The 25,457-nt window shown below is 53.8% G+C and overlaps 1 protein-coding gene and 1 long non-coding RNA gene across 3 annotated transcripts; both read left to right on the top strand.

The window, feature by feature from the left end:
* The first annotated feature begins 322 nt into the window (after positions 1–322).
* ELP6 (elongator acetyltransferase complex subunit 6) lies at positions 323–16,205 on the top strand. Of its 2 annotated transcripts, XM_042893282.1 has the most exons (7): positions 323–403; positions 3,774–3,852; positions 5,255–5,325; positions 10,911–11,038; positions 12,512–12,704; positions 14,736–14,882; positions 15,455–16,205. In XM_042893282.1, the coding sequence occupies exons 1-7, from the start codon at positions 350–352 to the stop codon at positions 15,578–15,580; spliced, it is 798 nt and encodes a 265-aa protein (XP_042749216.1). In that variant the 5' UTR covers positions 323–349; the 3' UTR covers positions 15,581–16,205. The 2 variants fall into 2 exon arrangements, with proteins under 2 accessions (XP_042749216.1, XP_042749215.1); XM_042893281.1 differs by lacking the exons at positions 14,736–14,882; positions 15,455–16,205 and having other exon boundaries at positions 12,512–14,328.
* A 1,567-nt stretch (positions 16,206–17,772) lies between these two features.
* On the top strand, positions 17,773–25,397 carry LOC122192658. The gene is made up of 4 exons (XR_006182663.1): positions 17,773–17,972; positions 20,141–20,243; positions 24,231–24,315; positions 24,400–25,397. It is a non-coding gene; the product is annotated as an uncharacterized LOC122192658 (long non-coding RNA).
* Positions 25,398–25,457: the final 60 nt, after the last annotated feature.

The following is a 25,457-nucleotide window of genomic DNA, read 5'->3' as shown; positions in this document are numbered from 1 at the left end:
GTCCCTGCCCCTCAGCGGGTCCCCTCAGCCTTCCACTGTCTCCTCAGCGTGTCTCCTCAGTACGTCCCTCTGTCCTGAGGGCAGCCCTCAGGATGCCCCTCAAGGGATTCTCTCAGTCCCTCAGTGCGTCCCCTCAGTGTAAGCCTTCACTTTGCCCCTCTGTCCTCAGCGTGTCCCTCAGTGCATCCCCTCAGCCTCTCACAGCGCCTCTCAGCGCGCCCCCTCCGCGCGCCCACCAGGACAACATGGCGGAGGTGTGGGGGGGCTGGCAGCGAGAAGGCGGCCCCTCCCGGCGCATGCGCGGCTCTGGTCGCTCCCCCCACTCACTACGCGCGCACACACAGCCACCATGCTGCAGGAGCTGAACGAGCTGCTGGACGCCGCCCCGCAGCGCCCGGACACGGTGAGGGCAGGAGGCGGGAAGGCGGCGGGGGCGCGGGGAGGCGGAAAGGGGGCGGTAGGCGGTGGGCTGTGGGGCGGGAAGGCAGGAAGGCGGGAAGGCAGGAAGGCGGGAAGGCGGGAAGGCGGCGGCGCGGGGTACGCCGGGAGCTGTAGTACGGGCGGGCTGCGGCCGTGGCACCATGAGGAGGGAACGGCCCTTCACAGAGCTCGTAGGGATCTGTGGGGCGGACGGAGCAAAAGGAGGGAATGTGAAAGCGTTGCCCCTCCGGGGAGAACTCTTAGAGCTGGATGGGAGCTGTGAGGACCATCTAGTCCAGCTCCCCTGCCGTGCACAGGGACAGCACAGCTCCATCAGGTTGCCCAAGGCCTGATCCAGCCTTGGAAGTCTGCAGGGTTGGAGCATCCACCGCATCTCTGGGCAGAAAAAGTTTCTGTTCCTTTAGGAGGCTGCATGGAAGTGTTTTGTCCCTGCAGTTTTGGTGCTGAGCTGTGGTTGCTGAGCTCTGTGTGGAGCTGTGGCACGTTTGGGTCAAACGTTAAGAAAACACCTCCACGTGTTACAGAGAATGGGATGTATTTCCTGATACGTGCTATGTTAGGCAATAAAATTGTATATTTGGAGTGGCCTTTTTTTTTGTACAGCTGCAGAACCCATGGAGTTCCCCATAGCTGCCGTGGGGTGTTTGGGGTCTGTCACCCCACACCCTGAAGGAGTGAAGACTTTGAGGAGAGAACATGTGAGGTCCCTGGGTTTAGAGTCCCACAGTCATTAAGTTTGGAAGAGACCTCTAAGATCATTATGTCCAGCTGTCAGCTCACCTCCACTGTGCCCACTGCCTACGTCCCCCAGTGCCACATCCCCACAGTTCTTGAACACCTCTGGGGATGGTGATCTCCCACCCCTGGGCAGCTGTGCCAGCACTCAAATGCTCTTTGGAGAAGAAACTGCTCCCAGTATCCAACCTGATCGTCCCCTGGTGCAGCCTGACAGCCATTACATCTTGCTTGTTCAGCCCAGAGCAAATGAGGCTGAGGTGAGGCCTCATGGTGCCCTACAGCCCCTCATGGCTCTACAGATCCTCACAGGGAGCAAAGGGGCAGCTTTGCTCTCTATGACAGCAACAGGGCCCAAGGAAACAGCATGGAGCTGTCAGGGAGGGTTGGGAAGTGGGGGATGGGGGGGTATGAGGGAAAGGCTGTGCCCCACAGGATAGTGGGCATGGAGCAGCTCCCCAGGGCAGCAGGCACAGCCCTGAGCTGCTGGAGCTCATGGAGCATTGGGACACCGCTTGCAGATATAGGGTTTAATTGTTAGATAATGCTGTGTGACGCCAGCAGATGGACTCAATGAACGCAGGTGCAGGACGGGAATTTAGCAGAGCAGAAGGAGGTTATGCCTCAAAATCCTGAGTTTTGATGTGACAGCGTGGGCAGAACCTGGAAGCAGTGCTGAACCGAAGACTCAGATTTGTGTTGGCTCTTTCCTCCTTCCATCAGCTGAGGACATGGAATTCCATCCACCCACTTGGACGTCCTGCCACTCTTGGGCTACGAATGCAGGCCAGAAATCCTTCTTAAAAAGCATCAGCCCTTTGCAGGTTTCCTTTTCCCTTCTCTGCCATATCGTTTCTGCATGTCTGCGGTTAAGCCTGTGCCATTTCACGTTGGGTGTTAGGAAGAATTTCTCCTCCAAAAGAATGCTCAGGCACTGGCACGGTGCCTAGGGAGGTGGTGGAATCACCATCCCTGGAGGTGGTCAGGGACCGTAGAGATGTGGCACCTGGGGGCATGGTCAGCGGGCATGGTGGAGCTGACAGTGGGACACAGCGATCTGAAAGGCCTTTTCCAAACGTGATGATTCTACAGTTCTGTGATTTTTCAAAGAACTGACTGCAGGGCTGGGAGGTGGAAGAAGCTGCTGCCTATGTGGGTGTACTGACATGTCACCACCAAATGCTGTCACTCCTGCCGCTGCCCTGCCAGTCGATGCTGGCAGTTTCTAACACGTAGCTGCAGCTTCTGCTCTGTAGCCTGCAGGTGGACAGAGTGTGAAAGCAGAGTGCTGGGCAGACAGAAGGAGAAGGCGCTGCAGGAGTCTTTCCCTTGAAGTGCTACAGACATGCTGAGCAGAGTCTTCCTGGGCTCAGGAAGGGTGTGTGGACTGGGTGGAAGGCAGGCAGGACTCTGGTATTTCCAGGAGTCCTGGGTGCAGAGCCAGCAGTGCAGGAGGTGCACGGTTCAGACATTCCTATCACTTGCTAGCTGGGCATGGAAACATCAGAAATGGAGAGTTTTGAGTACTGAGCAGCTGCAGTGCGACAGCAAAGTGAGAATCATTGAGACTGAAGGTCAGTAACTGGAAGTTCTAAAGGAGGTAAATCACATGTGCACTCCATGACAGCATCCCACCGAGTCCTGCACAGCGTGCGGTAGCAAAGCGCACAGCCTTCCAAGCAGGCAGGCTTCACTTCACTGTGAGCAAGGAGGGGAAGAGGGGCTGCATTCAGACTCACAGCGTGCAGGAGAGTCCCAGGGGATGAGAGGAGCTCGTGGAGGGGCTGAACACACAAATGAGGATCTTGTGCTGTTCCTGAGACCACTCTAGGCTTACAATACTGACATCCCTGTGAGCCTCTCACTGGGTGGTGCCTCCACTCTGCTTTGGGTGGAAAAGTGCTCTCTGGCTGGGGCAGAGCAGCATTTCTGTACCCTAAACTTCATTTTGCATTCCCTGCAGACGGACTGAATGTTTGTCATTCTGTTAGCAGCACTTTACAACACGTTATGCATGGGGGTGTTAACTGATAGATGCCTTGCAAATCACCTATGGGCAGATTGCTTGTTGCTGCAAAGAGCTTTTTTTTTTTCTTGTAATAAATTGAAAAAAAAAAAAAAAAAGGCAATGATAAGTTTAGTGATTAAAAGCAACCCATTTATGTTTTGTACTGATTAGAGGAAAATCTCAACTGACATTTTAATGGAAACAAATGCCTTGATGAGTCTAGTGCTGATAACAAGTGTGCACTGATGAAGTGAATTCATTTCCTGCCCGATCAGAACAAGGTAGTGTACTTTGTGCAGGGTTCTGCTCCTGTAAACACATTGAGATGCTGAGGCTTCCTGCTCTGAATGTGGCATGTCTCAGTGAGCCTGATGGTGGCTGAGGTGCTGCCTGCGCCCTTCCTCCTCTGGTGCCATAGAACTATGGAATAACCAGAGTTGGAAGAGACCCCTAGGTATCATAGAGTCCAACTTCTGTACCTGCAGAGCCTCCCCTGGCTGCAGGCATCGTCTCCCAAGGCACAGAGCCAGGAGCTGTTCATACCCTCATCTTAACCCGCTTTGAAGTTTCTTTGCTGCTTCTTTTCCAGGGTAAATTCACACTGCTGCGAGACAGCAGAACGGATGGCAGCTTCTTGGTGCACCACTTCCTCTCCTTCTACCTCAGAGGTGGGTGAGCAGCAGGACTCTGCAAGGCAGGGGTTTGTCCTCACCTGCTCCTTGGAAGTTCCTTCTCCACCAAGTGTTTCTGCAAGAGCTGATTCTGAGGGGAGCAGGGCATCCTCCCATCATGCAGGGCTTCTGGCTCCCAGTCCTGACTTGTTCCTAGGCCTTGCTCTCGAGCCCTTCGTCTCTGTGCAGTGATGTCATTGCGCAGTGAAGGCCGTAAATCACCTGGGCATCTGAGGGAGAGCTGCCATGTGTGGGTCCTTTGTTACTGAACATTTCGCAACATCTTGTAACTATCAGGAACAACTGGCAGATAGATAAGATAGCAGTGAGTAAACAAACAAACGGAATTGCTGGCAAACTGCCTCATTGCTCTGCTGCTGACCTCCCAGCCCCAAATAACCTATCGGCCTCTGTGGAGCAGCCACCCGACTCGCAGACTCCAGTTCTCTGCTGGTAAACCTGTGCAGAGTGAAATTTCGCTCGGGGTGCTGTGTGTGCTCCCCCACAACTGCCACCTCCTCAGCTGCAGCTTCACTCATTTCTAAGGTTTGGTTTCCTTGATTTGCTGAACAGAGAGGCGCTGCAGGAAGGCATGGGCTGAGCAGGGAGTGAGCAGCGGGAGCCGGTCGAGGGGCAGTGCTCCTTTACAGCCTGCCATGCCGAACTTCAGCACCATCATCCTGCCCTTGACCCAGTGCCCAGCTGGTGCTCAAAACATTTGGGAAGGCCCAGCTGGCACCGCAGACCTTGCTGCTCGTAATCTGGGGCCACAGACCTTGCCACTTGTGATCTGTGTCCTGCACTCTGGCAGGGAGAAGCAGCCGCGCCGCTTTGGGTCTGAACCAAAGCACAAGGCCAGGTTGTCACGCGCTGGGTTTTCCAAAATCATGTTCTAGTGAGATATCTTTGTGAAAATTGCTGGTTCTTTGTGTGTGTTTGCAGATAAGGTCACTTGCCCTGGGAGAGCCAAAACAGGGACTCTTGGCAGGCCTGTGATTTCAGTAATTCGTGTCATGGTCGGCCGTTGGCCTCCTTGCAGTTGTACCAACAAACAATGCAGGGAGATCCCTGGGCAGAATGGAATGGGACAGAAAAGAGGCTTTCTAATTTTTCTTTGTCATCTCTTTCTTGTTCCTTCTGTTTATTTTTAACCTGGCTACAGCTTTCACTAAATTGGAAAGCTCAAAGAAAAGCAAGAATGGAAAACCCATAGAAAGGTAAGAATGGAAAGCCATTCTGTTCCACTCCAAGCTATGAGCAAGTGAGAGGCTGCCTACACCTTCCTCCCTTCAAGGCCTTTGCAGGCAGATTTATGGCCTGGCTGCTGTGATTTATGTGCCACAATAATGGCAGTTTACAAGTGAAGTAATAACAATGTGTCTTTTGTCTTCTTCCCCAGCTGGCTGTAAGGTTTGCTTCCTGGCCCTGGTCCAGTCCTTCAGTCACTATAACATTGTAGCACAGAAGCTGGTAAGTCTCCTGGCACAGGTTGGTAACTGCGGGCCCTGTAGACAAGCCCACACCTGTGGACGCAGTTTCAGTGGTGTTCTGGGGAGGAAAGCCCTCTGGTATCTGTGTCCGGGTACATTCAGAGGGTGCCTGTGTGCTGCTTCTGGCTTCTGGGCAAAGACATGGGTCTGAGCCATCTGAGAAACCACAAGCACCAATTTCCTTCCCATGGCGAATCAGGGAAGGATTACACGTACCACAGAATGAGGACGCTAAGAACCAAGGCCATTCCCAGTGTCAGAGCACCCCTCTCACCTGTGGGTTGAAATGCATCTCTCAGCTTTTGTGGAGTGCTCTCTTACAGCCATAGAATGCTCTGGGTGCAAAATCCAGGTGACCTCCCAGAGCTGAAGGGATTGCACTGACCCTGCTCTGTTCTGCTGGGAGCCCCAGCAGTGCTTCAGCTTACAGAGAAGGTACTGAGGAGCCAGGTGCAGTGATGGTCTGTTCCTCACTCTAATGCTAGACAGCTGGTTTTATTTTTAATACTCAGTTTTCACCTTCTGTCAGGAGGAGATAAATGGCCTGAGGGCTCAGACTTAAGTTAACTAAGATGGACTGAGCAAACAGCATTTTGATGTGAAGCTTTAACTCTCAGGTACTGAGCGTGCATTTCCCCTGCAGAGCATTTCCCAGAGGAGGAAATGTGGGTTGGAGATTCGGCTGTTCGGTATGGGAACCTTGCCTGCACTAAAAGCAGAATCATATTTGCTGGTGTGTTCCTGAAGATGGTGAAATTTCCCATTACACAGCTCCAGCGTGTGCTTTTAATAGGTGGTGGTGTCATCTCTCTGGTGGGAGAGTCTGAGAAGTGGGAGAACAGAAGGATTAGCTGGAGCCCATGTGCAATGCAAATCAAAGTGCTTTGCTGTCTGATGCTTCCAACACAAAGATTACTCTTGTGAAGGAGTGATAAGAAGAACAATGCAGTTTGCTGGGGGAGTTGAGGGAAGGGATTACATTTGCCTACAGCAGTGAGCTGACCCTGTCCTGTTGGTTTCAGGTCTCTGAATCACTCTTATTATAACTTTGCAGGTCTGTGTGTGTGCGATTGGTGTGAATTCTTTAAAGCAGTCAGTGGTTCTGTTGTCACTTATTTGTATCTGCATTTCTGTAAGAGCTTTGCTTTAACCCTTTTCCCAGATGATCACGGCAGGCTCTGTTACTCTGTTTTAGCAGAGTGGTTTCACTCAGGCCTGTTTACGACTGGAGACTTGATGACAGGAGCTGTCTCTTTACAGTCTGGCTGTGCTGCTGTAAATGCCTGCTGGAGGCAGCTGAGATGTCACTGCTGCAGCAAGCCCTGGTCTCAGGCACTGCTGTGAGCAGAGCCGTGCTGCTGCGAGGTGCTGCGTGCTGCAAACACCCAGCTGGTCCCTGCCTACCGCCTCTTCCTCACTGGGAAGCTGTGGACCTGGGCTCACTGTGTTGGCCGGGTGAGCTGCAGGGGGACAGATCTGTTGGAAAAGGCTGCTGAGCTGCAGCATTGGCTCCATGGGTTCAATCTCCCATAGCATTCCTTTCTAGCAGAAGGTTATGTGCTAATGAAGGGCTGCAGTCAAACGAGCCGGCGATGCCCAAAGCCGAGATGTGAGCTGTGAGCACCTGGGCTGTGGGAGATGTCCCTGCCTGTGGCAAGGACTGAGGCCCGGTGGGCATTAAGGTGCTTTGCAACCCAAACCAGTCTGTGGTTCTAGGATTGACTCTTTTCTATCACAGTGCCTACAGATTTCAGTGCAAGCTGAGAACCTGGCTGTCGTTGCCAGGCTGGAAAGCATGCTCTGACCTCCCCAGAGAGTGTGCTGCTGAAGTATGATGCAGGCTTTACAGTGCTACCTTGCAGTCCTTGTAGCACCTGGTGGTGTTGCTGCTTCCCAGCAGTGCTGCCAGGTCTCATCAGACCCTCACAGCTTAGCTAAATGCAGTTTCCCTGGGATTTTGTGCCTGTGCTGCCTCACAGTGCTGCCCTCACACTTTCTTTTTTTTCAAATTCCACCCTTCGTTTGAGGATCCACACTTAATTGAAGGGACAGTTAACGTTAACGTTGTTTGTCGTGACCTTCTAGAGAACTGCAGCAGGACTGATGACACGAGGGCAGCCTACCAGCTGGTGTTCCCACTCTCACTTGTCCAAGGTTTGATTTGTTTTGAAGGAAAAGCATATTTATTTCCATGTGGCCTCCCTCTTGCCTGCTCCCCATTCCCAGCGCTGAGGTTGCAGACCCGAGGACGTTTCCTGCTCGCCCCTGCTGTCCCCTGAGGGTACACATGCTGGAGAGGAGGCCTTGGATGAGTGCCTGATCACAGACTGTCGCACTTTGTACCGCAGTGCCATCCGCCGTTGGAGCTGATGGAGCTTAATGGAGCTGCCTCACGTGCTCCATCATTCCTTCTCTCCTGCGGATAGTTTGCTTTCCATTATGAAGTGGCCGACAGCAAGCAGCAGGTTTGGTTTGGAGGAACGTCGTGGCTGCGGGCTGCTGGGACCCTGCAGGTGCTGCCTGCCCAGAAGCGTTGCAGGCTCTGCAGCTGTGCCTTGTCGGGAAGCTGTTGGTTCCAATCTCCCCAGACTGCGATCTCGGAGGCATTTCTGGGCTGGATCGATGAGTGACAGATTGCCAGAGATAATGTCTGTGCGTGGTGATGGAGCGCGGTGCTGTGAGATAATGAGGGCTTTCAGGGTTGGTAACGCACACTGCTCGGCACTGTGGCCCTGCAGCAAGGACGTTTTAGTGCCTCTGATCCTGCTGGCACTCAAGCAGATGCCATTGGCTATTTTGGGTTCATTTTCCATCACCTTTGAGCTCTCCTGGCTCCTTCCTCTGTTGTCCAGGCGGGCCTTGCTGTCCTAGAGCTGAGCTGCCAAGTGTTTCAAGGAGGAGATGATGGTTCCTTGCTGCTCTGCTAGGGAAACAGCTGAACTGGGAGGCTGGAACTATAAATGCTCTTTTGAAGTCCCTTCCGACCTGAGCCATTCTGTTTGAAGTACACAGTTTGCATGTGCACAGAGCAAAGCAAAACTCCATTTCTGAGTTGACCAACATGAAGAGTGACTTCAGGTGCTGCTTTGGCATAGCACTTAACGATGAGCCTGAGTCCTGTGAGCTCCAGACGTCCAACAGGGGATCGGTGAGCCTGTTCCTGCAGCCGCCCTGCAGCACAGCCCTGCTTTGTGGCATGTCAGGTATTTGCCAGCTGATCCACATTCCTGCTGCATAAAGCTCTTGTGTTCTTGGTGAGGAATTGTTCCGTGGTGTGGCCTTATTATTGCCTAGGAGGCTAGTGCTAGCTCTGCACTCCTGCCCTGCTTCCCATCAGGGTTTTAGTGGGTAATTATCACCTGCAGAAGCTGAATTCCTGTGCCTGAAGCCCACGCGCCCTGACGGATGCTCCCCTGAGAGCTTCAGCAAAGAGAAGAAATGCGGTGTAAATCTGTCATTCCTATCATCAGCAGCAAACATGTGGCCACTGATAAGCCTTGCAGGGCTGGGAGTTAATCTCCTGGAAGGGGCCTCTTCCTTATCTACTCAGACCTTCTCTCTCTTGGGGTGCTTGTGTGGAAATGCCACGCTCCCAAAGCAGCCTCGTGTAGGTATGTGGCATTGATTAGATGTCTGGGCTGTAGCTTTCCAATCTACTAAGAATTAAAAAAAAAAAGGAGGAGGAGGAGGTGAAATGCTGGCTCTTATGGGTTGATGTCAGAGTAACAGGAGGGTCTGGCAGGTGGGATATGGGGTGGGAATTGGGAGGCAGAAGTGGACATGTGGCTTTGTGCATCTCCTTTGTATGTGAGCAAAGAGCTCATGGGTGTCACTTGGAAAACCTCTGGAGCCTTTACAAAGGGGGGAGTTGGGCTGGTACCAACTCTGCCCAGCCGTGCTCTGCCCACCTGCAGGGATCCTTGTCCCAGTGATCCTCTCTCTCAGGATCCTTGTTTCTGGTTAGAATCGTGGAGTCATTTGAGTTGGAAAGGCCACCTAGTCCAGCTCCCCTGCAGTGAGCAGGGACGTGCACAGCTCCATCGGGTGCTCACAGCCTGCTTCCCAGTCTCTGTCTCCCTAGTTTTGCCTCTTGAGCAACCCTGCGCTGAGCTAAAGCTTCCTGAACTCTTAGTTAACCACGTCTCGCCATTTTGGCCAACTACCTGCTGCCTTGCACAACAGCCCCATTTCCAGAGGCTTTGTGCTAACGCTCCCCAGCTCCATTTGAAGAGATTACAGTCCGTTGTGAAATGTGGGAAGCAGCCCACGCTGCACAGCCAAGCAAACTCATGCTTCTTCCCACAGGGAAACTGGCGGTTTGACCACGGTGAGCTGTGTGATGTATCTTGATGGTTACACAAAGTACTACATTTTCTCCAAAAAGCCAAACTGATGCAGTTATCAGTAAGCTAAGGAACAACAGAATTGCCAAAAGTTGCCCTTGATGATTAAAAAAAAAAAAGAAAAAAGGACGAGGAGCTGTTTTGTGAACTGTGTCTCCAGCTGGGATTTCTATTCAGGATCTTCTGTATGAATCTGCTGCAGCTCTGCCAGGGCTTGCTTTGTCAGTCCTGGAGGTGCTGGAGCTGGATGTGCCCTGTGCTTGGCTCTCAAGGTAGAGCAGGAGATTGGCACAGGATGCCCAGGGAGGTGGTGGAGCTGCTGTCTTTGGAGTGCTCGAGAGCCATGGAGATGTGGCATGTGATGACAGGGTCAGTGGGCATGGTGGGGATGGGCTGGGGTTGAACTCGGTGACCTCAGAGGTCTTTTCCAACCTGAATGATTGTATGATTCTGGGAGATCTTGGCCCCAGGTGGATGCTGAGGCTGCTTTCCCTGGGAGCTGTGCTGTGTGGGTGTCAGTGCCCGGCCTTGGCTTCTTCCGGACCGCACCTTGCTCGTGTGCGTGGGCTGTGCTGAGGAGCTGCCAGTGCCAGGCTGTCAGTGTTGCCACATCAGTGATGTGAAGATAATAAAAACCATTAGCTTTCACCTGCCAAGAAAGGAAGATGAAGAAATTGCTCCCTGCTAATACCCCATGCCTATATTCTCCCTGACTCTGAGCAAGAATTATTTTCTCATGCTGGGCAGCAGTGATGCTGCTGTCTTCCCAGGAGTGATTCCAGTTCATTTGAGCACCCCAAACCCCACTGCTTGTTTATCATAGAATCACAGAATGGCCTGGGTTGCAAAGGAGCACGATGCTCATCCAGCTCCAACCCCTGCTGTGTGCAGGTCGCCAACCAGCAGCCCAGGCTGCCCAGAGCCACATCCAGCCTGGCCTTGAATGCCTGCAGGGATGGGGCATCCACAGCCTCCTTGGGCAACCTGTGCCAGTGCCTCACCACCCTCTGGCTGAAAAACTTCCTCCTAATATCCAACCTAAACCTCCCCTGTCTCAGTTTTTTCTCCTCCTTTTACAGCCACTGTGCAGGAGTCATTCAGGCAGTGACTTTATTAGCACATTTTGATGGGACTTAATATAAAAATAGTCTGTTGATCTGCTTGGTTCTGTTTGTACCCTTCCTCCAAAGCAGTTTGCAACATAATGTTTTCCTCTCTCTAGGGGATCAGTCTAACAGCTGCCAAGGAACAGGGGCAGCTTGTCTTTTTGGAAGGCCTCAAGTCCTGCCTTGACCTCGTGTTTGGGGAGGAGGAGCGGTCAGGACAGCCCAGTCCTCTTCAGTTTATAAGGTAAATCCATCCAGCTGGAGGAGGCAGAGGTGGTTCTGCTGGGGCTGAGCATGCTGAGCATTTCACCTCCAGGTTCTCACGTCTCCTGCCCCTCCACCCAACATGGAGAGCAGCATGAACTGAGGTCAGGCCCCTTTTCAGCTTCCCTGCAGGGCCCAAGGGCTCAGCAGGTGTGCACTGCTCTTGGTAAAGGAAATACCAAAACTGTGCATGTTGTGCTTGTCCTTCCCTGCCCCTCTCTGCTGCTTGGGGAGGGGTTCTGTCCTCTTCAGCATTTTGGAGCAATTTCTAGCCCCATCCTCATTGCTTAGTGTGCTACAGGGCTACAGAAAATTTATTCCAGCTCTCAGCAGGCTTGTCTCCAATAAAACTCCATCCAAGCCGTTAGAGCACAGTGCTGATCTGGCCGTGTTGGTTTCCTTTTTGTGCCCACTGCACTTTTCCATGTTCCTGACGACTTGATAAAAGTGTACCAAACCCTGCATGGAGGAGAGGAGTCGCTCCCTCCTGTCATGGAGGAACAGCAGCACACACACAAAGCAAGAGCAGCGAACCTGGTGCCCCGTCAGGCACGGGGACTCCCTGCTATGGGATGGTGGGCATGTGGAAAGTGCTGTGGGGCAGCAAAATGCACTGAGAGCACCTGAAAGGTAACCACCTCGAGGGGAGCATGCTAGAAGAGAGGCTCAGGGCAGGCAGTGAAACCTTGTAAGGCCCTGTGCTGTGGGATCCCATAACTTTTGGGATGTGGCTTGTGGGTGTTGCTGCAGCATGGCATATCCCTTGAGCAAGGTATGAGGATTTCCCTATGCACACAGAAGCGAGGAGCATTGACTGCAGGTAACCTCTGGATCTGGGAGATCGAGGTTGGGTGTTAGGAGAGGTTCTTTAACCAGAGGGCAGTGAGGCCCTGGCATAGGGTGGGTGCCCCATCCCTGGCAGCACTGAAGGCAGGGCTGGATGGGGCCCTGGGCGGCCTGATCTGGTTGGGGACAAGCAGTCCATGGCAGGGTTTGGAAACAGATGGTCTGTCAGGTCCCTTCCAGCCCAACCAGTCTGTGATTCTGTGACCTGAGGGATGTCATGGCAGTAGGGGTGCTGCAGGCTGGCATTGCCTTTGTTGGGTCAGTGATGCTCAGTGGGACATCAGTGGGACAAGGGGAAATGGTTTGGAGCTGAGGGAGGGCAGCTGGAGGTTGGATGTCAGGGGAAGTTGTGTGCTGTGAGAGCGGTGAGGGGCTGGAACAGCTGCCCAGAGAGGCTGTGATGCCCCGTCCATCCGTGGAGGTGTTGGAGGCCAGGTTGGATGGGGCCCTGGGCAGCCTGGGCTGCTGTGAAATGGGGAGGTTGGTGGCCCTGCATTGGTGGGGGGTTGGAGCTTCGTGAGCCTTGAGCTCCCTTCCAACCCAACCGTTCTGTGATGCCGTGATCTGGGTGATGGCAGCCCCTCGAGATCTCCTCTTTCCCTTCCAGTGGGAGCGTTTCCAACCTCAAGGACCTGTTTCACTTTGTCCAGACGTCCCTGACGCCCGCTGACAGTGACTGCTGGAAGGGCCGGGTGCTGCTGGTGGATGACCTCAGCGTGCTGCTCAGCCTGGGTGCTGCGCCAGTGGACGTGCTGGACTTCATCCACTACTGCAGAATGGTGGTGTGCTCTCAGCTCAAGGTACTGCTCCCTCCGCACACAGAAGCAAAGCCTGGCTTTCTCTTTGTTCCCCTGTGCACAGTAGAAGTGCAGAAGGCTTTGTCTCTGAGGGAAGTTCAGACCTTCGCTCCATGGCCCTTCCTGGGGAGTTGCATGAGTTCCCGGGGTACCTTTGCAACTGGTTTCCAGGAGGTGCTGTGCAGAGCAGGGCTTTGGGGTGGAACGCACTGCTTTTTTCAAGCTGTGGCACTTCAGAGATGTCTGCTCACAGCCGTGTTTGTGTGCATGCAGGAGGAAACATTTCTAAGGTGACAAGGGGCTGACGAGCTGGGGACGTAGCTGAAGGTCTGCTCGGCTCCTGGGGTGGAGGGGACGTGGCTCTCTGCTTCCAGCAGTTTTGCACCAGCTGCTTTCTGAGGGCATGTGACGATGTGGCAATTGTACAACAATCTCCCTGGCGATGCGCTCGTCCTGGAAGCATCACAGCCAAAAATCATTAATCACATCCATCCTTTGCTGTTTACACTGCAGCATCCACCACCTCAGCCACTTCTCTCTTTGCTTGAGTGAGAAATAAAGTAGATGGTGTCAAGTTTTGTTACCCTGCACTTCACATGTTGCTGGGGTGTTTGAGCTGTAAATGCTGACAGGGGATGTTCTGCTTGCTGGGAATACTTACCATCAAAGCAGCTGGAAAAAAGGAAAAAAAAGGTAAATTTTGCTAACAGGTTTCTATTTCTGTCCAAGCTGTTCTGAAGCTTTAAAATACATTTTACTTGTTTGAGAATTGGATGTTATTTTAAGTCCACAGTGAGCTGCCTGTGCTGAGGCAGAGGCTCCTGGGATATGGTTAATGGTGGTGGTGTTGCACTGGGGAGCTCTTCAGGAGCTGAGAAGGTTTGGAAGCACAGCTCTGGCTGCAGCCGCTCAGCTGTGTCTTTATTTAGCTGTTCTGAATTCATCCAGAGAGCTGCTGTTTGCACGGCCTGACAGACAGGTTTAGCTAGATAGCTTGTAACAAAGGCTGCATGTATTTTTAGTCTAGATACCTCTGCAGATACTACAGATGTGTGTGTTTGTGTGTATACAGATCTGTACACATACACACACCAAGCTATTTCAGAGATGTGTGTATGTCTTCAAGAAGGCCTGGTGCAAGGTGCTGCCCTTGGGTCAGGGCAGTCCCAGATATAAGTATGGATGGGAGAAGAACTCAGAGCAGCTCTGTAGAGAAGGACCTGGGGGTTCTGGTGGTACAAAGGTCGACACGAGGCAGCAGTGTGCACTCACAGCCCAGAGTGCCAACAGTGTCCTGGGCTGCATCAGCAGAGGGGTGGCAGTGGGCAGGGAGGGGATTGGCCTCTGCTCTGCCCTTGTGGGACCCCATCTGCGTGCAGAGCTGGGACCCCAACCCAGAAAGATGCAGAGCTGTTGGAGAGGGTCCAAAGGAGGCCACGAGGATGCTCAGAGAATGAGCATCTCCCCTATAAAGACAGGCTGGGGGCATTCAGCATGGGGAAGAGCAGGCTCAAGGGAGGACCTCACTGCGGCCTTCCAGTGCTTAAAGGGAGCTTATGAACAGAAGAGAGAGAGACTTTTTACATGGGCAGATAGGGATAAGAAAGGGGAAATGGCTTTAAACTAAAAGAAGGGAGATTTAGATTAGATGTTAGGGGTAAACTACTCAGGGAGCAGTGAGGCCCTGCCACTGCTGCCCAGGGAAGTGTGGGTGTCCCATCCCTGGAGGAGCCTGAGGCCTTGGCTGGGCCCTGAGCAGCCTGAGATGGGAAGGGCAGCCCACTGCAGAGCTGGAAAAGGATGGACTTTAAGGTCCCTTCTAACCAAAGTCGTTCTGTGATTCTGTGATACATGCCTCATGTTGATTTTCCCAGTGGGTTTCGGTTGAGCACCGGCTGGCATGCTGGCAGATGTCTGAGTGGCTTTACTGGCAGGGCACTTGGACACAAGGCTCCTGTTGCTCCCTGCCTGGCCTCACCTGGAGTGACTTGGAGCCAACGACAGGCTCAGCACTGCCAGCTGTTGTCATTGCAGGGGAACATTGTGGTGCTGGTTCACGGCAGCGAGGATTCAGAGGATGAGGAGAACAAGTTGGTGGTGACCTCCCTGTGTCATCACAGCAACCTGATCCTGTGGGTGGAGGGGCTGGCAACTGGCTTCTGCAAGGATGTTCATGGGGAGGTAAGGCACGACGGGGCGCTGGGGGGTGGCACGTGGCAATGTCACACAGAATTGACAGTGTGGGGACGTGCTCTGTCTGCCCTGCAGGATGCTCCAGGATTAGCCTGGTCTACAGCATGGCTAAGGACTGACACAGCCTTGCTGCAGTCACTGGGACCTGCTAGGACACCCAGGCTCCTGCAGGATTTGTCTGGGGATGTTTCGGTGACATCCTGCACGCTTCCCATTCCTGGAGGATGGGTGAGGTTTGTGCAGCATCACAGTGCAGGCTGTGTCCTCCACCGAGGTGGTGGCACAGGAATAACATCTGGTTCTTGGGAAGCTTCCCCAAAGCACCACGTGCACGGATCCTGGCCGTAGCTGTGGTCGTTTCTCCTGGGCTGGGGTCGCAGCTGTGCTGCTCGCTGCTGCTGGCCTCTCGTTAGGGGCTGCCACGAGGGTGAGCTGCCTGCAGCACCGCGTGATGTTTTTGTAACAGTGGTTTTGTAAGGGTAGCATGGAGGGGCAGGGGGTGAGGATGCTGTGACTGTGGCATCCCAAGGGATGACATTCCTGGTCCTTTCCGTTTGCAGATTAAAATAATTAAGAGACTGTCCTTGGAGTCAACAGAGAAGGACGTCATCCAGATCTACCAATACAAGATCCAGGACAAGAACGTCTCCTTTTTTGCTAGAGGGCTGTCAGCTGCTGTCCTGTGATGCAGTGACACCACACAGAGCTGTGAGAGCACTGCAGCACGAGGAGAACCGGTGCTGATGGGTTGGAACCTATAGATTGGTACCTACAGATCAGACACGCTGCAAAACCAGCCTGCTTGCTTCCTCAGCGCCTTCCAGGAGCTGTGCAGCAATGTGGCCTAGGAGGGAAGCCTCAAAGCATCTCCAACTGCATGCAGACAAGGGCATCAGCTTGTCAACAGCTTGTTGATCCCTTTGTCATCCCAGCCGTTCCCAACACACGAGGCCACCGAGAACCAACTGGGCTGGATGTGCGTGGCAGCAGGTCTGCACAGGCAGGGGGCGTGCCCTGAGGGCTGGGCATGCCTCACCTTTTCCGGTTGTGCTTGGCTGCTCCACCCTGCATTTAAAGAGATGACACAGAGAGGGCGGAGGCAGGGATGGCTTGGGGACGTGTTGCAATTCTTACCTTTCTTCCAGCTCTGGCATGGGAGAGATTTGCTCAACTCCCAGTTGGCGCAGAATTAAACAATACGCAGCTCTGTATATAGCTGCTCTCCTTGCTGATGTAAGACTTGGAGGCCGCCTCGTTTGGGTTCCTTGCTGTTTGTTACTTTCCCCCTTTAATATAAAACCCCTGTGCCTATGTGTGTCTCTTCAGTGACTACTCCAGCTTGTCCTTGTGCAGGCAGCGTTTGCACATCAGCCTGCATCTATCAGTGCATCCAGATCACAACCACTGATGCTTTATGACCTACCAGTTCATGTCATGAAGTGTTATTAGGGGCTCGTGGCCGCTCATTTTAATTAGATAAAGGATACAGGCAGTATATGGCTGTTACTGTTCTGCAGCAGGTTGTTAGGAACATCCCCGTGATGGTGGTGATGGGGAATAGATGTGTTGGGCTGTGGGATGAACCCTGGGCTCTGTTCTGGAGGCTCCTTTGGCGGCAGGGCTCCTCAGGCTTGGCTGGTGTATGACCGTCTGCTGCAGCACCAACCAAAGGCACGGCCTGAATTCCCCTGCAATGGCCTGCAGTGATGTCTGATTGAAGCAGTGCCCGTGTGACGAGCTTCCCCTCGGACAGAAACCCAGACATCCCTGCTCTAGGGCTCTGTTTCCCTCCTTTCTCTCTCCTGAAATGGTGATACAGTCGGCACACTTCACTGCTGGTGGCTTTTGCTGGCGTGCCACTGAGGTGTGCAGTAAAGCAAGGAGCTGCTGGAGGCTGCACAGAGCTGGCTCAGGGCAGCACAGCCCTGGGACGGGCGCCCTATGAGTGTCACAGAGCCGTGCCGTGCGTCCCCAGGCTCTGGGCTGTTGTCACAGCAGTGCTGTGCCCAAAGGAGCAAAGCCTTTCCGAACCAGCTTTACTCTCAGAGCTGTTTCCTAGCAGCAGCTGCAGCCTGCTATTTCAGCATGCCTCACTTCTGCCACGCAGCAAAAGCGATTGCAGTGATTGCTGACAGCCATGGTGGCTCCTGGTTTGCAGCAAGGTCTGAACCCGGTGTTTCCCAGATCCCCCACCTGCCCTTGGCATGTGGAAACTGGAGGCCGATCTCGTAGCTTTGCTGAGCCACAAAACTTGGCGCATCCACGGCTGAAGTGAGACCTTGCTGCAGAGCTGACACTGTGGGAAAGCCAAGAGTAGGGATGCAACCGAGGGCAGAACACCGTGGCCTTGTGCAGGGACAGCCAACATCTGCGTGCTCAGGGTCACTGCTGCGAGTGGCTCTTTGTTTGTCAGCCAGGGCCGTGTTTAAGCAGCGCGGTTGATGAACCAGGCGGGGTCCCTCTGGCCTTGGCCGGGCAGCGGCGGTTCCAGCGGGACCCGGGATGCCTGGGCAGCAGCACAGCCAAGCCCAAACATCATCGTGCTGCCCTACCCGTGCCTGATCTGTCTCCAAACCATGGAGCTGCTGCGGGGCCCTTCCCGGTCTCCCTCCCGATCCGCTCTTCCCCCCGGAGCTGCCCGCAGCCCCGCGCACTCCGTTGCGCAGTCCCGCTCCACGTGCTCCCGGCGCGCCGCTTCTACGCTCTCACGTGGCTTCCGGCAGCCCCGCCCATAGGGGGCGTGTCCAGGCGGAAGGGGGCGGGGCCAACCGAGGCAGAACCGCGCGGCGCGCTGAAGGAGGCGTGGCCACGGGGGTCGCGCATGCGCGATCGAGCCGGGAAACGGCGCCGAGGGGGCGGGCGGAGCGCGGCGGAAAGCGCGAGGGGAGGATTAGGGGGAAAGTAAAGGGACGGAACGGCCGGGACGGGGAAGGAAAACCGCGGGTACGGCGCCGGTAAGGAAGGGAGGAAAGGAGGAAGGAAAGAAGGAAGGAAAGAAGGAAAGAAGGAAAGGCGTTCTGCGCGTTCCCGTTGAGAAGCGGCCGGCCGGACCCGCGGCGGAGCAGCGGAGGCCGTGAGGTGCGGAGCGGAGCGGAGGCGCCGCCGCTCCCGGAGCGCCCCGTTACCGCGTGCGGCCCCGCGGCCCCGCCCCGCTCCCGATCGCTTTTATCCCCTCGGAGCGATTTTTCTCCTCTATTCTCGGGGATCGCGGGGGTTGAGGGCCGCCGCGGTCGGGGCGGGCCCGGGGGTGCGGCCGAGGGGCGATAAATGGCGGCCGAGGGGAGGGGGCGGGCGGGGGGAGAACAAAGGTCCGTGCGGGGCTGCAGCGCATCGTGCGGTGCCGCTCGCTGCTCGGCTCTGCGCGCCGCTGCCCTGCGTGAGGCGCGCGCTGCCCCGCGGCCCCGCTGAGCGCCGATGCGGCGTGGCGGAGCTCCGTGCCGGCAGAGCGCTGCGGAGCGCGGGTGTCCCAGCTCCATGTGTTTAATGGCAGGTGTTTGTAGGGGCTGCGGGAAGAACGTCCTGAGAGAAGGGCTTGGGGGGTCCTGGTGGAACAGAAGCTGGATATGAGGCAGTAGAGTGTGATGGCAGCCCGGAAGGCCAGCTGTGTTCTGGGCTGCAATGAAAAAGGGGCGGCCAGCAGGGACAGGGAGGTGATCGTCCCCCTCTATCGGCTCTTGTAAGACCGCATCTGCAGCACTGCGTCCGGGCCTGGGGCCCCCAGCACAAGAAAGGCACAGAGCTCTTGGAGCGGGTCCAGAGGAGCACTGAGATGAGCAGAGGGCTGGAGCAGCTCTGCTTGAGGAAAGGTTGAGGGAACTGGGCCTGTTGAGCTTGGAGAAGAGAAGGCTGTGGGAGACCTCATGGTGGCCTTCAGTTCTTGAAGGGAGCGGATAAACAGGAGGGGGAACGGCTGTGTGTGAGGGTGGGTGGTGATGGGACAAGAGGGAATGGTTTTAAAGTGAGACAGGGGAGGTTTGGGTTGGATATGAGGAGGAAGTTTTTCATCATAGGGTGGTGAGGCACTGGCACAGGTTGCCCAAGGAGGCTGTGGATGCCCCATCCCTGCAGGCATTCAAGGCCAGGCTGGATGTGGCTCTGGGCAGCCTGGGCTGCTGGTTGGCGACCTGCACACAGCAGGGGTTGGAGCTGGATGAGCATCGTGCTCCTTTGCAACCCAGGCTGTTCTGTGATTCCTGAGGTTGGGCTGAAGCTGAGCAGTCTGCATCCTCACACAAGTGTTGGTGTGTTGGTCCTACAGCCAGGACAGAGCTGTGGCATTAGCACCAAAATAACCCTCAGCTTTTTCTCAGAGCCTCCCTGTAGAAAGTGAAGCTTCCTTTCAGCTGTGCCATGAGCTCTTTGCTGCTGTAACTGCCATAGGTTTCACATACAGCTGTGATACACCCTGGGTTACCTATGAAAGGCAGAGGCCAGGCTGCCACCAGGACAGCTCTGTGCCCACTGACAGTGGTGCTGTGCTGGCTGTCTCTCCAGATGAGAATCAAGCATACAAATGGCACAAAAGAGCGAAGGATCCATAGTGGTTTTTCTTTTTTTCTTCTCAGGAGCATTAAAGTAGTGTTTGAAGTGCCAGAGTCTGAGTGATGAGTGAAATGTGACAAGTGTTCTCTGCGGAGAGCTGTGCTTACTTGCTGTTGGTTTAGCCGGTGGATTGCTAGGCATGTCAGTTCTTAAAGTTCTTGTAACTGTGCTTAGAGAATTCACCTTAATCTTCTTTCATTAGTAAAGGTATTGAACAGTACAACAGGTACAGGTTGATGAGCAGAAGTGCTCACCTGTACAGTGCAGCTTAATGGAGTGGAGGAGGGGTGACATAGAATCACAGAACGGCCTGGGTTGCAAAGCAGCACGATGCTCATCCAGCTCCAACCTCAGCTGTGTGCAGGTCACCAACCAGCAGCCCAGGCTGCCCAGAGCCACATCCAGCCTGGCCTTGAATGCCTGCAGGGCTGGGGCATCCACAGCCTCCTTGGGGGTCAGCCCTTCCCACCTGCGGTTACACTGGGGCTGCTGTGCTCTTTCCTCTTGCTGCCCTGTCCTGGCATGGTACATTGAAATGAGGGTTTTAAGGAACACGAGGAAGTTCTGCAGCACAGCCCTCAGCTGCCGAGTCGGTGAGATGTTATTTCTCAGCCCAAATTCCAGAAAGGAGTGGAGGGTCAGAGCATGGAGGTGATGTCCTCAGGGTGTGCTTTGTGTCCTCAGGGTGTGCTTTGTGTCCTCAGGTGACCGCACAGCGCTGACGTTTCGGGATGGCCGCTGCGTTTTCTGCACAACTGGATTCCCTTGGGAAGAGCATGGAATTCTGAGGCTCCTGCCCATTGAACAGTGAGTTACAGCTGATGCGAGGGAGCAGTGATGAATGAGGAGAGGATCCAGGCTGGATGTGGCTCTGGGCAGCCTGGTCTGGTGGTTGGCGACCCTGCACATAGCAGGGGGCTGGAATTACGTGGTCACTGTGATCCTTTGCAACCCGGGCCATTCTGTGCTTCTGTGAGAGGAGGAGAGTTGAGTTTTGTTGGTAAAAGCTGCATTAATCTTGTATGGAGCATTGTGATAAAGATAGGTGGGGATAATAGCTGGGCTGTTCTCAGAAGACAATGCTGGAGTCAGACTTTGTTATCTAACAGCCTCATTTGGGGATTGTTTCGCTGCTGGGGAGAAAGAGCTTAATGGTTTGCCAGCCCTGTCTTTTAGTGGTGCGTTATTAGAAAGGAAAATATTTAGTTGTCCGTGATGCTGGAGATAACAGAAAGCTCCCTTTGTCCTATGCTGACAGCCCTGCTTGCTTGTTCAGCCCTGCCAAACGTTTCTTCTGTAATCTAGAACCTGTTGAAAATCAATCCCATGCAAATGAGTCACCTTACAGATGCCTGGATTCCCTTGTGCCTCCTCAGCACTGCAGATGTTAAGGAGCTCTCTCGTCTTTCTGTAAGGAAAGTGGTTCTGATTAATGTATTTTGTGGCTTTTATTTTTCTGGAGGGAACAATGCAGGGAAATGCATACGGAGTTCTTCATTTCTGCTTCCCGTTTTGCAGGGTATGTGGTCACAGCGGTGTCAGTGGCTCTCATTTCTGTCACTTGGCATCCTGCCTGTGAATAGTTGCTAATTAGCAGGCAGTGCTTCCAGCCCTCCAGGGTTCAGAGTGAGAATGCCACTGAAGCTGTGGGAGTTGGAGGGCGGCTCTGCAGAGCAGGATGGGCAGCACCCCACAGAGCCGTGTGGGAGCGCTCCGCTCTCCTCCTCCTGCTCCAGGAACTCCTTGCCTGCTTTCCCTGACAGCTGTGGGAGGCAGGAGCCAAACTCCCACCTGAAATGGGAACTCAGAGGGCTGCAGAAGCAGCGATGGAGACGTGGTGGTGCTTGGTGTGGGCAGTGGAGAGCTGTGAGGGGAAGGTGCCTAAGGGAGCTCTTCAGCCTTCCTCGCAGCCGGCTGTGCTCTCTGGATGGTGAAGTGTTTCTTATGCCCACGTAGGTGAGCCATCTCCAGGTTCTCCTGCTGGCTGTTCTGTGGATTTTACCCTTTATCAGGGAAGTGTTCTTCTGAATGAATCACTTCAGACCCCTCACGCTTCTGCTTTCCTCATTCTTTGTACCTCCTTGAGCTTTCTCTCTGAAGCAGAAGAGCTTTCGAGGGGGAAGACTTACACATTTCCTGGTAGCAATGGATCGATGCAAATGACTGCTTAAAACTGCTAATCCTCTGCCCAGACTTGTACCTGCAGGTCGTCGTGGGTGCGTGCAGAGAGTCTGCTGAGTGTGCACAGTGCAGGAGGCTGCAGCTGAGCTTTGCCTGGCAGGGCTCTCAATCCATCCCCATCCTCTGTGCCTGCAGGCAAAGTGCTGGCCTTGGAGAGAGAGCAGTGCTGCAGTGGGCTGTGCATTCTGGTGGATGTGCTGCTCGTTCTGTGCACCTTCTGAAAATGCTGTTCAACTCCCACGTTTCCTCCAGCAGCTCTGTGAGGTGTGGGACGTTAAGCATTCACTGTGGCACAATGTCTTGCAGTATGTGCTGTGGAAGGCCTGTTTAGCTGTGCAGAGCAGTTCTGGGTGGGAAGCAGAGCTGAAGAACATACAGTTCTTCTTCACTTTGTTTTGAATCGCAGAATGGCTTGGGTTGCAAAGGACCACAACGCTCATCTATTTCCAACCCCCTGCTATATGCAGGATCATCAACAACCAGACCAGGCTGCCCAGAGCCACGTCCAGGGGCCACATCCAAGTAGAGGTCATGAATTCCAATTTCTGTCTTGATTCCTCTGACCCAGGAGATGCATCCTGAGCAGTGGATGGATCCCCAGCCGTAGGGAAGGGATCTTTGTTTGATGATGCCAATGAGTAACAGCAGCTGCAGAACGTTGCAGAGAAGTGGATGACTGTTGGATGGGTGCATTGGCAGCAAACAGCTGCTGTCAGTATTTCTCAGTTCCATGAACAGTGTCCTAAAAGTGCTGGCTGTGGGTGGGTGGTGATGGGACAAGGGGAATGGTTTGAAAGTGAGACAGGGGAGGTTTAGGTTGGATATGAGGAGGAAGTTTTTGAGCCACAGGGTGGTGAGGCACTGGCACAGGTTGCCCAAGGAGGCTGTGGATGCCCCGTCCCTGCAGGCATTCAAGGCCAGGCTGGATGTGGCTCTGGGCAGCCTGGGCTGCTGGTTGGCGACCTGCACACAGCAGGGGTTGGAGCTGGATGAGCATCGTGCTCCTTTGCAACCCAGGCTGTTCTGGGATTCTGTTACTGGGAAACTTCTCACACGATGCTGGGGATGGGTTTTGACAAAGCTGTCACTTGGACATCCAGCACTACCCTGTGGATTTCATGTTGCAAGCAAAAAGCCTGGGCAAAGTGCTGATCTTGCAGAGAGGTTTAGAAAATGGCATTCGTAGGAACAGCCATCGTGGCAGGAGCACAGATGTGGTGTGGGCCTGTGGAGGCTGAGGGGTGCCTGTGCTCCTGGAGTGCTGTCTGAAGGTTGGGAATGACTGCTGTGGAAGGGTGATGGCTTCCTGAGGAGGAAACAGAAATGGAGGCACAGCCACTTCACATTGCAGCAGGGGAGCTGTAGGGCCACGGGTGAGGGATAACAACACTTGGAGCTGTGTTATTTCTGTAGGAATGGCTGATGTCTGCACTTCAGAAATCTCAGAGTAACAGGTTTGATGCCCTGTCAGTGCATTCCTATAGGGTATATCCTGGAAAAGATGGAAGGTTGTCTGTTGGTTCCTGTCTGCATCCTGCAATCAATGCTGCTCCATCTGGGGTCAGAAGATGGTGGAAGCCTCTGCTGGGCAGGAGCACTTGGCTGAGGTGAAGTGGGTTGGGACCCTGACATGTAATGGTGGAGCACTGCTGTGTAATGGCAGTGGGTGTTGCATCAGTCCTTGATATTTATAGGTGAAAGCAATTCCCTGTCCACTCGAAAAGCAGCCACATCAGTAACAAAAAGCAGCAGATGATTCTAAAAGCAGCCATGTGAGGTGCATGGCACAGGAATGGCTGTGGGTCAGGCTCAGAGGTCGCTTGGCTTCTTTCGTAGGATCTCAGAGTCACAGAACGGTTGGGTTGGAAGGGAGCTCAAGGCTCACGAAGCTCCAACCCCCCACCAATGCAGGGCCACCGACCTCCCCATTTCACAGCAGCCCAGGCTGCCCAGGGCCCCATCCAACCTGGCCTCCAACACCTCCACGGATGGACGGGGCATCACAGCCTCTCTGGGCAGCTGTTCCAGCACCTCACCGCTCTCACAGCACACAACTTCCCCTCACATCCAACCTCCAGCTGCCCTCCCTCAGCTCCAAACCATTTCCCTCGTCCTGCTGCCATCTCCTCTTTCAGATTTCCTTGTTCCTGAGTGTGGGTGCAGGAGAAGAGCAGGAACAAAGTGAGTGTGTGCAGGCACAGGGCTCTGGGGAGGTGTGGAGGGGCTTCTCGGGCAGAGGATTGCCTGCCTGCTGTCCCTCATGTTTCACATCCCTTTTTTTCCCTTCCTTTTTTCCTTAAATACTGGGTAGGTGTTTTTTTTTTAACCCATGGGATGTAGTTGATGCCCTGGGGTAAAGATTTCACAGCTGAGCCGTGTGTTCATTCCCAGTTGATGCTTTGTGGTTCTGTTGGATGCCATGTAGTCCTTGTGCTGGGGGAGCAGCCCTTCTCCTCAGTGTCCTCTGCTGCTCTCTGCGAGGTCTGTTGTATCCATTGGCTGATAACAATCTTTCCCACATCGAAAAGCTTTCCCATATTGTTTGTGTTTGGTTTTAAGGAAGCTGCTCTGTATCTTTAATCTCCTGTTCAACTCTTCTGCACCTTTTTCCAGTTCTGCTGTGCTGCTTCTTTGAGAGGAGGAGGAGGAGGAGGGCTGGCCAGCAGGACCCCAGGATCTGATCTATCAGTGGCAGCAGGTAGTTTAGAATCATAATCATGGAATGGCCTGGGTTACAAAGGCCCACAGTGCTCATCCAGCTCCAACCTCCTGCTGTGTGCAGGTCACCAACCAGCAGCCCAGGCTGCCCAGAGCCACATCCAGTCTGGATGCAGCATGAGCCTTCCTTTGCCCATGATGTTACCCATGTCAGTGTTGCACCTGTTTTTCAGGTAACTTGTATGTTGAACAGCACTGTTCCCTGTGGGACTGATTAGTTCCCTCTGTTAAAAGAATCAGACTCTCGTTGTGATCCTTCAGCCTCTCTTAAATCCATTTCTGTCCATATGCAGCTCACTGACTTCCAGTCTACGTTTTTTTCCCTTTGCTGTTCTGCAAAGCAGTGGGTTTTTATTTGGGGCTCATATTCCTGGAAAGACATAACTTCAGTTGTCCATTGAGATTTTCATGTGAATGCAGACTCACTGTCCAGGCCTGCTGCTCTGTGCTTAGCTTGCTGGGAGCTCTAAATACAGAGATAATTCCAGTAATGCTTTGATCTGATCCTGTTGGGTTGGTGCCACATGGGAAGGAAGTCTGACCTCGTGCCATCTGAACAGATGAGAGCCCTCATTTTGTTCTTTATTATGATTCCTGTTGAGCTCTGTAAGGAATCACACTGCAGTGTAGCTGTGTGTGCCCTGCCTGCGCTGGGTTGGTGGGGTGCTGCAGAGCTGTGCAGCAAAGCTGGTGCTGGGAGAAGCTTTAGTTGGCTGAGCTGTAGCAAACTGCTGCTGATCCAATTGATGGAGAGATTCAGGGATAAATATGTTGGGCAGTAGTTCTGAATGCTTCACGTTCCCTGCTTGAGTGGATGAACTGAATTGCCACTGCATTTGGTGGAGTCTTAGATAGTGTGTGGTCAGGTAGGTTGGAAAAAGTCTTTTGGGAAAGGCTTTCTGGCTCTCATTTGTTGGAATTCTGCACATTCCTGGTCTTTCCCAAATCTCCTGGCAGTTCTTAGTTAGCTTGTTATAACTGTGGTTTCTGTATCATTGAATTGCTGAATTCCTGACTACAGCAAAGCCATGAAAAGCCAATCCCTGCAGTCTGATGGACCAAGCCAGGACTACATAGAGATGCTCAGAGGGCTGCAGCACCTCCCTACAAAGACAGGCTGAG

This window comes from Lagopus leucura, unplaced genomic scaffold (assembly GCF_019238085.1).
Source record: "Lagopus leucura isolate 7727_CA_CO unplaced genomic scaffold, USGS_WTPT01 227-1_obj-0_obj, whole genome shotgun sequence".
In the NCBI taxonomy this organism is placed as follows: domain Eukaryota; kingdom Metazoa; phylum Chordata; class Aves; order Galliformes; family Phasianidae; genus Lagopus; species Lagopus leucura.
The sequence above is the reverse complement of the archived record's forward strand: the minus strand, read 5'-3'. Positions and strand labels throughout refer to the sequence as shown.